General features: G+C 41.0%; 2 protein-coding genes across 4 annotated transcripts; both read right to left on the minus strand.

Moving 5' to 3' along the window:
* Nucleotides 1-866: 866 nt before the first annotated feature.
* LOC120788379 (cold shock domain-containing protein C2-like) lies at nucleotides 867-7,151 on the minus strand. 3 transcript variants are annotated; one of them, XM_040124160.1, is made up of 4 exons: nucleotides 6,968-7,151; nucleotides 4,955-5,358; nucleotides 3,935-4,057; nucleotides 867-2,583 (listed from the first exon to the last, which is right to left on the minus strand). In XM_040124160.1, the coding sequence occupies exons 2-4, from the start codon at nucleotides 5,134-5,136 to the stop codon at nucleotides 2,421-2,423; spliced, it is 468 nt and encodes a 155-aa protein (XP_039980094.1). In that variant the 5' UTR covers nucleotides 5,137-5,358; nucleotides 6,968-7,151; the 3' UTR covers nucleotides 867-2,420. The 3 variants fall into 3 exon arrangements, with proteins under 3 accessions (XP_039980094.1, XP_039980095.1, XP_039980096.1); XM_040124161.1 differs by having other exon boundaries at nucleotides 4,955-5,424; XM_040124162.1 differs by lacking the exon at nucleotides 6,968-7,151 and adding an exon at nucleotides 5,540-5,567.
* A 339-nt stretch (nucleotides 7,152-7,490) lies between these two features.
* polr3h (polymerase (RNA) III (DNA directed) polypeptide H) lies at nucleotides 7,491-12,576 on the minus strand. The gene is made up of 6 exons (XM_040155676.1): nucleotides 12,221-12,576; nucleotides 10,677-10,773; nucleotides 10,069-10,155; nucleotides 9,814-9,877; nucleotides 9,463-9,697; nucleotides 7,491-8,801 (listed from the first exon to the last, which is right to left on the minus strand). The coding sequence occupies exons 1-6, from the start codon at nucleotides 12,329-12,331 to the stop codon at nucleotides 8,751-8,753; spliced, it is 645 nt and encodes a 214-aa protein (XP_040011610.1). The 5' UTR covers nucleotides 12,332-12,576; the 3' UTR covers nucleotides 7,491-8,750.
* Nucleotides 12,577-13,201: the final 625 nt, after the last annotated feature.

Below are 13,201 nucleotides of genomic sequence, written 5' to 3' on the forward strand. Positions count from 1 at the left end.
CCCATAACTCTGCAGGCCTATCCAAATTCCTTCTAACATATTCTAGTCAACCCTTCTTGTGCTTCTTGGTCAAGACTGGCAAGTTTTGTTGAGTCCAGCCATGAAGTCCTTGGTTGTTAAGTGATCTTCTTACAGTTGTCACTGACACATTTGCCCCAGCCTTCATCAAGTAATCCTGTAATTCATCATTGGGGTTTTTCTTTGTTGTCCTGCTGAGACAGCTAAGGCCTCTTGATGAAATTTTGGGTTTTCTCCCATGCTAGACAAGTTTAAACTTCGATACAATGCTCCCAATATTGTCTGTTTTTGGTGCAATTAAATTATCTCCTCTCTCAGCTTTTGTGACAGCTCTTTAGTCTTCACCATGGTTGTAACACACCTTGAATACATCCCTGGGTGGTGTTTATATAAGCAAAGGTCATTATTAAGTTCCCACTGGGTTAATCATGTTTTAACCCAACTTTAAGTCATAAAGCTAAATATAGTGTTCCAGTGTAATGTATTTGAATAATATTCAGTGAATGATGTGAAAAAAAGACAATTCAACCTTATTATTAGGCTGGGGACATTACTGTGACCTCATTATAGGACAGTCTCTCTCACCGCCTGTTGAGCTCATACCAATCTTCCTCCCTCAGAGTCTCACATCCGCGCACAGCCTAAAGAAACACAGCTTCCATGAAACCTGTGAATCTTAAAATGCTTTAATGTCCTTTCAAGGCTCAGAAGAAGTAATCATGGGGATCACCACCACAGTGGCTCGTCCACAAAAGAAAGTGCCCTTTGAAATGAAAGAAATTAACAAAGGTTCATATTGAAATAATTCAGGCTGTGACACTGAAAGATAAGACGAGATGCGTAGAGACTCTATGGGACAGATATAATAGAAAATGACATACAGTACAATATATAACTTGAATAACAATAACATTTCTGTGACAATGATCTCTATTGGCACCAGCTATGAAGTCATGTAGTTCACCATCATGATGACTACACTCAATAAATCACACACGGATACATGTTTTTCTAATAATAGAAAAGAGATTTAGAAATAGTTTTGATTTTCAGCAATTCATGGCTCCAGACACTTTCAAAACAGGAATTTTCAAACAGGACAACAAATTGACTGATCCTTAACAATGATGTCTGGAGTGCTGTGGCAGTTTTTGTAGTGGAAGTTCAAATTTCTTCAGTGCAAGCTTTGATAGTATTACCCAAAAATATAGTTTATAATCTGAGGACACACACAAATCTGAAAAATCATCAAATAAATAATTAAAATAAATACCCAAAAACAAGAAAATACAGCCAGGGATATGCATTTTTAAAGGTGAAAATACTTGCAATCGCTGTACATTCACAGTAAAATATATATTTTGTTTATGTTTTTAAAATGTTCATATTAGGTTTATTATGTGCTTCCTGCTTCAGTCCTGGTCTCCCTTTATGCTTTTTTATCTAAGACAAACTTTTAATTTACTCAGCCTCCAACCTTCAGTACATACACCTCTCGATTTTAAAATAAAACTTCCTTTTTTCTGTCCTAAGATCATGTTTCTAGTGGTGACCTGAAACCCACAAGGAAGTCACGAGATGTCTTTTTTCGGGTTTCTAATGCAAACCCAGTTGTGATTTACTGCTCTGAGGATTGTCAACTTGCCATTTCATCTTTCTTTCACTCAGCAATACAATCATTCAAATCTTTTCAACCCTAGTCAAGTCGCTAAACTACTTTCTTTTACATCCATTATCTCTGTTGTTGAATTCAAACATTAAGCTCATCTTTCCAAAGTCTGCACTTAACGTAAAAACAGCGTAAGTTGCAAAACAAGTCATCTGACCCATGCTTGCACCTAACATGTCATCCTGGGAACTTTGGTTAAGTAAACAAGTGCATAACAGCTGCAAAGAAGGGAAGTAAAACTGAATTCTTCCTTTTGTCCTATGTCTCTCTCCTTCTTGCACGTAGACTCAACAGTCACAAGTTTTGAACAGTGTGAAGATCTGCACCGCAGTTATGTGTAGTTTTCCCAAAGTTTCATATTTTACACATTTGATTGGAAAATCAGAGTAACTTTATACTCCCATCTGAAATTTGACTTTAAAAAGGAAAACAAAAAATATAGATAAATCAAGCACGTGACTTTCCTAACAATGAATAAATGGTCAGTTTCCCATACACGGCAAAATTATTCATGTAGTAAACAGACAGTTCATCAGCTCTGATTGGACATACATCGGTCATCCAGCTACAACTGAATTATTGACACTTACAAACACTGGACACTATGCTGTGTAGGTAAAACATGTTTTAAAAAAGTTTTAAGCAAAGAATGTGTGTTACAAGTCCCAGAGCACCTCTACCAGCCCCTATCCAGCCCTGCCCAGCACGACGCACCAGGCTTGGAGCTCAGGCCCTATGAGCTGATGATCTGCCCAGACCAGGTCTCGTGTTTCGTCCCTGGGTTGAGATGTGTGAGCTTCACCTCCACTGCCTGCACCTTCAGGTTCTTGGGTGGGACCCGACACACTTTGTACGTGACCTCGTCGCCCTCAACTGGGACATACTCCCCTTCGATGCTGAAACAGAAAAATTGAGTTTTGAAGGTGTTCTTCACTGTTGTGCCATAAAAATTAGTTAAAGTGCAGTTAGTGACTTGTAACTCATGAGATGTCTTAAAGCAGTGGTTCTCATCCTTTTTTCTTATGATTTATGACAAATCTCTATTCAAATTTCTCTCAAACTGCGGAATGGTAAAGAGTTGAGACGAAACAATATTTTTTCCTTGTCATGTTGTTTAATTCAATTAAATATCAGAAGGCTAAAATTATAGGAAAATTGTGAAAAGACACAATGATTAATATTGTGTTCAATAAACCTGCTCATGATCCTGCAGAGTTGTTTTGCAACCTCTTGAGGTTTCATCAACCTGTAGGTCAGAGAACCACTGAATTAACGGAATAGTGCGACACTGAATAAAATAAGCTTATTCACTTTCTTGCTGAAGATGAGTCGAGAGGGTTGATACCACTGTCATACCTGTGCCTATGAAGTATGGAGCTAGAACCGGGAGGCGGTTAGCTTAGCTTATCATAAAGAATGGAAACAGGAGGCAACAGCTAGCCTGGCCCTGTCTGAAGTTAAAACATTCACCTACCGGCACCCCTAAAACTGATTGATTTACAGGTTGCAACTATTTGATACAGTGGCCTGCACAGTGAACTCCTGACTTTCCACCAGGGGAGAGTCCAGGAAGTCTCCCCTGGTTTAGTAAACACTGCTCATGTTTGCTAAAGAAATAGTCAACAGCAAATAACTCTTCATTAAATCAAAACGTTTTACTTTCTAAGAATGGACTCAACAAACAGGATGCAACGTCTTCATTACTAAACTTTAAAGGTGCTAGTAGGCGTAGTTTTGATTGTAGGACAGTGCTATAACTAACATGAAACTAATCACCTCACAGCTCCGGAAATTTGAGACGAGATAAATATTGGACTTTCAGATCAATGATGCAGGCGTTTGGCTAAAAGATAACTGCAGCATCCTGCGTAATCGGTTTGGTGAAATTTCGTAAATCTGCCTTTTCTGAGGTTTGTAAAAGCATTTGATGTACTGCTTGACCTGAATAAAAAGCTGAATAAAACCAGCATGGAGAAGTCACTGTTCTCTTTATGCATGTCCAATTACTGCAGGTGTCACAGTGTTCCAATAGAGCTGGAAAAAATAGTTTTCCCCTTTGAAAAAAGCACATAAATAAAGGGTGTTGTTTGCTGAGTTCATACAGTCATATGAGTTTGATTGTTTGTGTTGCTATTTGTATTTCAGCTAATGCCTAATGTGTTTCTCTGCTGTGATTCTCAGAGCTGCCAGCTGTGAAATCTGCACGATTATTCTTCTAAGAGTGACTTCAGTGTTATTGCCACTCACTCCGAGATGTGAACAAAGATGTCTTCACCACCGTGGGACGGTCGTATGAAGCCGTGACCTTGTGACCTGGAGAAGTTCTTGCACACACCCTTAAACACTGGACCTGAGTGTGCACGTACTGTACTGCAGGCAGAGGGAAAGAAGACAATGACGTTCTCACATTAACCATAAAATTACTCATCTCAGTGTGACTGGTTGTTTTAATTGTTCTAGTAGAGTAGAAAAACAAGTAAAAAGAGCAGTTTACAGTTAAAAGTCATCATTCAGGCCTATTTCATAAGAGAAACAGAAAAGAGAGAAAAGGATGCATAAAGGAGGTGAGGAAGGCAGATGAAGTGCTGATCATATCAACCCCTACTCGCTGCCTCCTAATGTCGCAACACAACAGCAGCAGAGGTGTGAACACTAATCTGCTGAATCACAGTGTAAACAGTCCAGTAGTTAACCTTTATTCAGTCCCAACCAATGTCTGCAAACCAGCCATGATACAACCTGTCAGATTTACATTTAAAGTATCCGTTGTTGGTATTCAGAGCAGCTCATTCGAAATTTTACTTGAGTTAAACCACATTCATATCAGCTACATTTCCTTAAGCATCAAAAGTAAAAACATCCACTATGCAGGAAAAAGTACCTGTCAATGTTGGATTCTTATTCCCGGTGCACTAAATTAAACAAAATTTTAATTTAGCTAATACTTTACTTAGTTTGGGAAGTGTACCTTATAGCCACGTATCGCATTTTATAAGCTCATTATTCTTGCATGTAAAATCTGCAAAGGGACTACAGCTGTCAGATAAATGGGTGCCACTCTCTAAAAAAGGAACTTCGCACAAGGTTTATAGGCTTTAACCAGTAACTTTATTAATGCTAATGAATCATTTACTAATGCGAATGCTTTACAGATCAGTTGTGACCCAGATTAGGTTTGCCTGCTAAAGGGGTTGTCCACAACATGGCCGTATTTAAGTAAATGTCTACTTTCCACCACACGCTAATTAGCAAACTAATCATACTTACGCTGAATAGGTGCGGGTGCGTTTGGTTGGCAACGGGCTGGGCAGATCCCGAGGCAACGGTTGCTCCTTCCCCTCCTCCCACACCCGGCTCCCCTCCCTCAGGAAGGGGAAGGACAGGGTGAGAGGGGCGTTGGGCGAGCGCAACGGGGTCCCAGAGGGCGATGTGAGGCCGGAGTCCGCCATGTCCGATGTGACAAAGGAGGAGGAGGAGGATGGTGCGGATGCGGTGTTGGATGCTGATGCTACTCCTTCAGTCGCAGGCCGCCGATGGGCTGCTGACACCGCCGTCTGTCCGCTGGCGTATCTGTGAGTCCGTCTGCCTCGGGAAGCCTGCCCCCGTGTGGGACACAAGCTCGGCGGCGATCAAAGTCAGCGCTGTCGCTTCACGTCCGTCACGGGCACTCGCTGTGAGGAGAGAGACCATAGGGAGAGAGCGGAGGATGATCAGAGAACCGCTGTGTGGCTTTAGACCTGGTGGGTCGAAAGAAATGATGAGAGGGGGCATCCAGCCAGCAAAAAGCCTTTTTTTTTAAGTCAGAAACCACAAACTAATGAAGGTCTCTATTAAATTAAAATTTATTTTCACCATTCTTTCCTCGTGTCTTTCGTCATTTGTCAAAATTATGTTGATAAATAAAAATTCCTCCGAACAGATCACAAATGTTCAGGTGACACAAACCCTTCCTCAATCAAGTCTGAAATCCTGTAAATCAAGTCATTCCGAGTGTTAAAGGAGTATTACAGCGATTTAGTATTGCACATCCATAAAGTTGGGGGACTTGCCAAGGTCCGATTAAAATGAGAATGATCAAAACTCTAATCTAGCTATCATTATTCACTAACATTGAAATACACAATATGTCCTTTATAGTCAGGTGACCTTGCCCTTCAGTCTATCTAATCTGGTTTCTCCAGGGTTATGGGACAAGGAGGCAATTGACTGATCTCCTGTCAGTACCCAAGGTTCAATTCACCCCAGAAACGCCATTAACACAGTCCGGACCACAAGTACCATGTTTTATATTTTATTTGCGTGTGTGTGTGTGTAGGACGTTTTTCTACGCCCACTCCTCCTCTGCCTGTGATGAGACAGGCAGAGCTGGGTCTCCGCACGCGGCGTGACGTCAGAACAGCTGCAGAACGGCCGCCACCGCCTCCATTGGTGCGTTCGTGGCGTCAGTGCCCCCTTCCCAAATGAACAGTTACATATCTTATCCTACAGGAGCACTACGGAAATAATATCATAAGCGTCACCACAGGATGGACATGGTCGGACAAACTACTGATTATTATTACAATCATTTTCCATAATGAGGAACCACTGTGAGCGGTTCTATGAGTGGTTCTATGTGGTACTATGAGCGGACCAAAACATTTAGAGCCGCTCAGTTTGCACTTGCATTCACAGGCTCCAGTTGGAGAACATCTGGATGTGTAGAAATGAAGCCAAAGAATTAAGAAGGTCATAGCTCCTCTGGCCCGGGTCAGGCACAAATCTCTTCTCTGCCCCATGATTATGAAAATGCACGACTAATGTGTGTGTGTGTGTGTGTGTGTGTGTGTGTGTGTGTGTGCGTGTGTGGAGTTTGTCCCTTTCGTCAAAGAAACACCGTGAAATCCCATAGTTGATATCTGCATTTCCCCCTATTTTTATTTTAGCAAATAGCGGACCGTAAAAAAAATGATTCGTAGCAACAGTAATCTCTGCAGTTTCTCAGAAATCTGGTAAAGTCGGAAATAGCGATCAGTGCTGTTTGAGAATAAAACATGGACAAAAGCAGGGGGAGAGTTCCGTCCAGGACCAGCTGGCAGTCAGATGTGGTGGAAATGTTAAGATGCATCAGTTCCCAGCACAATCACAGATACATCAATAAAACCTGTCTCTCTAATTTAGCGGTTATTCTGTCACTCATACAAAGAATTCATTGTCCCGATCCAAAAACAAAGCCACACTGACACAATCCCCCCGCTGCAAGCACTTCAACATGCATAGATTCACAAAAATGCTACTTACTGCACCGGATGCGCTAGTTGGTTGAGAGTGATCAGTGTGTGTGAGCGTGTGTGTGTTTGAAGTCTGAGTTTATTATATAACGAGCAATTAAATAAATAAGTAGACTAAATCCGAGCAGACTGACGGAAAACCCTGATGTGACTGTGTGAGGGGCTGCTGAGTCTGCGCAGCTGGTGGAGATTCCGATGGCGTGATGTGACTGTGTGTGTGTGTGTGTGTGTGTGTGAGAGAGAGAGAGAGCGTGAAAATGACTTTCTTCATTCGTCGTCATGAGTGTAATCTGTTGGGGGAACAGTGTGCTCAGTGTAGTGAGGTATTCTTCGTCGCTGCCATGATTTCATGATGTTTGTCATATTGCACTCTTAATGCAGCTGTTCTTGTTCTGCTTTTTTCTCATCAAGGCTGTGTGTACTTGTGTTGTAGGCTGGACTCCAGTCATGCAGTGGATTTTGCATTTTACGCTCATCTTTCATCACATACACCTGTTAATGAAAAACCCAACAGAAACTTTATTAATGCCATGAGATCTGAAAGCGCTCATATCCACATTATACTACATGTACGAGGAAGTTCCACCGAGTCCGCAGTAAAATTAGTTATTTACGTAGGAACTGTTTTCATCCTATTCGTAAGCTAAGCTTTCTGTCACATGCAACCCACCGATTTTTTCTGATATAAACTCCGAACAGTCTGACCTAGTTTCACAATAGACAACTGAGACAAACATCAACTGGCCATGCAGTTGTCACATGAAAAACAGCCCACCACATTTCTGATTGTACAACAAACACAAGTATGTGTGCATGAGTTGCAAACTAACAGTGACTGACATTAAGAGTGCACAGGACAGATCTGTTATAAACAAGCAGGGCTCTGTCCTTCACTGCCCCTCAAACTGTAGGATTTAAATGCTAATCCTTTTTCATATACTTCCCATAATCACACACAATGACAAATTCTCAGAACAAATCCACTCTTGCTGATGATACATCCGTTTCCTTTGTGACGAAAGAGAAATACAAAATATTACAAGGCTGTGAAATAAACTGAAGATGTGTGCACAAATACCTGGGGTAGATGTAAAGTGTGAAATAAAAAGCTAAAATGAACAAATCTGACCCTCACTGAAAAAAAAAATATATATATTTTTATTGTTGCCATGTTTTCTTAAATCTTGATGACACAAATGCATTAGACATCTGACCTCCAGGTCATTTTTTATATAAAAAATATCACTGCCTTATTTCTCTCACCTTTAAACTCAGTGTCCATACAAGTCCTCATATCATTACGTCCCACGATTTATTCATCCCTGACAAATGACATTAAACAGCACCAACTTTGAGCCATTACAGTCAGATCTTGTGATCAGTCTATATCCTTCCATCACACTAGCTCCATTATGACATTATGATTCACATAATCAATGGCTTCTTGTTTTCTTTTGATTTGGGGGTGAAAATCTCATGTGAAATCTACCACCTGAATGTGAAAGTTCTTGAATATTTGTTATTAAATATATGGTGAGTTTTACATGTAAACACGAAGCTGGTAATTTTAGGGCAATATTTACTAAACAATCAGTCTCAGTATGACAGAGGTCACATCGGTCACTTCTATGCCAACAGTGTCTTGGTTCAGAAAGCAGCTCCACTTTGTCTCTTGACTTCTGTACTGAAACAGAGGGTTCTGTGTCTCCAGCTGGCTGTCCCTCGTCTCTCCCGTCAGTCGTGATGGTCAGTCTGCTCCTAACACCCAGATATCCTCTGCTTCCTCTGCAGTGCTAACTGTTCCACCATGACAGTAGCCCCAGCCCCGGCTCACAGATGGTCCCCTGAAACAAGAGCACTGGGGGTCAGATGGACGCGAAGCTACATTTGCTTTTTTTTGGCCACAGATAAGACCGTTGCACTCACAGCACTCACTCACGTTTTTCAGTCATTTTGGTTGATTAGTCCTCTTCTCAGAACTCAGTGTGTGCAAGCAAAGCTCCCTGACTCTCCCGCTAGTTTTGTTGCATCTCTTAGGGTGGGACAACTCATACCTTTATGAATGTGTCGAACACCAGTATAAGAGCTGAGTCACATCAGCAAATGACATAGTCTAGCCTCACAGAGACCAAAACTGGCGGTTTACGCGGTTCTGTTTAGCTTGTGAAGTCAAACACTTTCATGTTTAGCGCCACAAAGCCGCACTCAGCAGGATGAAAAATCTTTATGATACCATTTTTTACAGTGAAAGTTGTGCTATTTAGCTACAAAACATGCTGGACAACTGGCAATGCACCAGGTCAACGGTAATACACGAGCTGTGGCCCTGAGAAATCTGGAAAAGTAAAGCCACATTTCTCAGCTATATTTGGAGGAGGTGTGCTGTGAGGGAGCCTTGTTAGCCCATTATGATGCATTCAGTCTAAAAATGTGGACTTTGAAGGTGCGGTTTTCATTTGAGCAGATCTCCTGGTGATGTGTGCTAGTCATGAGGTCTGTTCTTACAATCAGAGTATACGGTGCCTCCTTCTTCTCCCTGCTGTCCTCTGCTGGCGGCGCCGTCGACTGTCCTGGCTGAGCTGGTGCGTCTGTCGCTGCAGTTGCCGGGCCTGTCGGCGACGTATCCACAAAGACTTCGTCTGTCACCCGAAAACGGATCTCCTCTCCTTGGTCCATGTAGAGGTCATGGGCCCCCTCATCTGTCTCATACTCCCAAAGCCAAACTTGCTCTGCTTCGTCACTGAGGCTGCAGCTAAGGAAGGCTTGACAGCTCAGGAGCTGCAGCTACTTGTTTTGAGGCATTTTGAGGCAAAGCTGCTCTTCTTATGAAATTAACAACACTTGAGGTCAGGATACAATTTTGCAGGCTGTTGAAGGGACTCTGGTGGAATGAGGATGTCATCAAAGAAGCCCATCGTCACTGAAACAGAGATAGAGTGTGCAGTCAGTGTTTACCACAGTACTATAGATGAATCAAGAAAATAATTGTAGGAGTAAACAACAATGAGGATAATCAATTAATGTCTTACTTTTAGGGTATTGAGAATGATTTTTCAAATACATTTGTGGAGATTTACTCAAAATAAACTGCAATGGTAAGACAGAAATTACCATGAACTCCCTCCTGACTGCAGTACTTGATCTTGCCAACCAGGATCTCATCGAGGAAAGGGTGAAAAACAACATACCTGAAATGAACTGACAGAAAGACCAGGGGAAGATGGGAATCAAATCAGTTGGTAAAAGCCCAACCGATATCACTCTGCAAGCCTGTAAATGTGTTTTATTTTGGAAAAGGAAACAGCAGCAACATTTCCTGGGTCCATATCATTCTGTCCTTCAGGAGTTTACTCTTAACAAGGGCAGAAAAGCCTCTGAGAGACACTTTTATACCAAATTTCTCCAGAATTATCCATCATGATGAAAGTAGGTCACTTAATCCCATTCTCCGTCTCACTCTGATCTGCATGTGTTTCTGCAAGGACGCCAGGGCAATGGTTTAATGTCTGCTTTGGGGTGACACCCTCTTGTTAGTAGCATCTTAAAACCAACTATTTTTCCTTCAATTCATCTGTAAGACTGACATAAAAACCTGAGTGGGGAAATTTACTGCACTAATAAAAGGGTCAAAACTGACTCCAGCCCTGATCATGCAAGATACAAGTGTATGGGGAAATGTAAGATCCCTGATGACAGCTATGTCATCACAATCCTCATACCTTTGGTGTGTGAGGCTCCGTCCCCCGGGAATATATAGGAATCCTCCAGTTTAGTGATGTCATACAAGCAGATGCAGAGGCCAACATTATAGACCACCTGAGGTGATGAGAGCAGGTCAGAGTTCAGTTCAAGTACAGTTATCCAACAACACAGAACAGAAAGAGAAAACTGATGCAGCAAAGTGCAATCAATATGACCATTGCATACTGTGTTTTACTGCAAATTTGATTATTCGATTAACTGATTAGTTGATCGACAGAGATTGGCAATTATTTTGATCATGAACTCATGTATCAAGCCAAAAGTGTCAAACATTCTCCGGTTTCAGCTTCTCGAATGTTAAGTTTCGCTGCTTTCCTCTGTTTGACATTATTGTGAACTGAATACCTTTGAGGTTTTGAACTGTTGGTCAGCACAGCAATACACGTGAAGACATTTACACCTTAATGTCTAGGAAATGTTGGCATTTTTCACAGTTTCTTGACATTTTATAGACTACAAGATTAATTGAAAAAATTATTGATAGCAAAAATAATCGTTAGTTGCCTCACTGTTTGGCAGCATCATTTAGTAATGATCTGATAAACCAGATGCATAATCTTCTACTTAACTTGATTGAGTTTTTTCCCTCTGTCTGTTGTCCAGCAGTCGTGAGTACGACTGTCCAACCCGTGTGCCTCTCTCCCTTTCTCTCTCTCTCTCTCTTTCTGTCTTCTCTTCCTTTTCCTCTCCATCAGTCGTCCTGGGACCATCATCCTCCAGGAGACTCTGCCCCACCTTTTATCTCTTTTCCCTCTGTTTGAACAGCATCCTTGAGCCTGTCTCTTGTGTGTTTGTGTCATCTATTGTCTTTTCAGGTCTTCGTGGTAGAGGGGAGGTCATGTGATTTAGGCCCCTACCTGTCTTGGCTGAACCTGTAAGTTGCTTTTCATCTTATTGGATCCGTATTCCTTACATATTCACTAAAGTAACTGCCCACCTTTTTCCCCCGTTAAAGGGGGGGGGGGGGTTGCGAGTTTTTTCTCATCCAAATCAAGGGTCTGAGGATGGAGGATAGCATGTGCTGTACAGACTGGAAGAGCCCAGTGAGGAAAATTTATGATTTATACAAACAAAGCAAAAATGAAAAAGGAGGTTGAGAACAAGGAGAAGTACAAAGTATCATTTTACCATCATTTTTACCAGCAAAGCTGCCTCAGTTGATCAAATATCTTCTTAAATTTCAAACCACTGTTCATCAGACCGGATCCCAGGACTGGATATGCCACGAGTAAAGGCTGAACTTGGGAAGAAACTGCCTTCCAGTACTATATAAATTGAATGAATTACAAAGGACTTGAACGTCTCTTCCCACTGAATGAATGTAAACTTTTAATTTTGGAACTTTTTAGAGGAGTCTATGACGGTTTCTGATGCTGTTTGAATGTGACTGGCTGTGTTTTGTTGAGTGTCCTGCCTCTGTTCTTATTACTTCTGCTGTTCTCAGAGCTGACTTGCAAAAGAGATCTTGATGAGGGTTCTCCTCACTGAGATTGAAACGCACCTTGTTGGCCAGTTTCTTGTTGAGCTCTTCAGCTATGGCCTCGTTGAGTTGTCTCTGGAAGTTCCACGGAGGGATCCTGACAGTGTCGACCATCTCCACCAACACAAACATGATGCAGACGGTCAGCAGGTAACTCGCGAACGCGCACGCACGCACAACCTGTGCTTCAACTACCACCCTGAGTTATAAGTCTGGCAACAGGACAAGCCGCTTATTTTGTCAGAGCAGCATTTACTGTTTCTCTTCTCCACAAATGACCACAGCAGAGAGGGGGAAACAACAGCAATCGGTCACAATGTAGCAAACGACACAGCAAAGTCTGAAGCATCCATGTTGTCTCCATGTGATTATTTACAACAGTGAGCTTTTACGACATGTCGCAAAACTTAAAGGTACAGTGCACACTTTAAACATTAATATTGTTAAAGTATGTAATATTTTTTCTTTCTATTAACAAAATGCAGAACTTGGTTTTCATAATTTAATATGACAATATAAAGAACAAAATTTTCTTATAAATTTAATTATATGATTAGCTAAATATCACACATTGATGCAAATTTGCTGGTATTTTCTGTTTTCTTAAAGAAATTCAAACATTATGTTGTATTCTCTATGATCAAAAAAGCTTTAAAAATCCCATCAGTCTCCTATACTGATATTATTTTTACATCAATAATCCCTGCAAGTTGTTTAAATTCATTACATTACTGCTTAAATAATTGCTATTGACTATTTACCTGTATTTATCTTTATCTTTTTCACTATTTTTTGTATTTGACTATGCATTTTAATCAAATAACGTTTCTATAGTAACATTTAATTTCTCTATTTAAAACAAAGACATACAATAGTCATGAAGTCAATTTTAAAGCTCAAATAAAATCAAAATCATTTAAAGTATTCTCAGGCTTCTTAGATGTTTTATTCTTTACGTCTTTAGTTAGGGTTCCATACTATTTCAGTTCAACAATAAAACAA

The sequence above is a fragment of the Xiphias gladius genome, chromosome 3, assembly GCF_016859285.1.
Source record: "Xiphias gladius isolate SHS-SW01 ecotype Sanya breed wild chromosome 3, ASM1685928v1, whole genome shotgun sequence".
Taxonomy (NCBI): Eukaryota; Metazoa; Chordata; class Actinopteri; order Istiophoriformes; family Xiphiidae; genus Xiphias; species Xiphias gladius.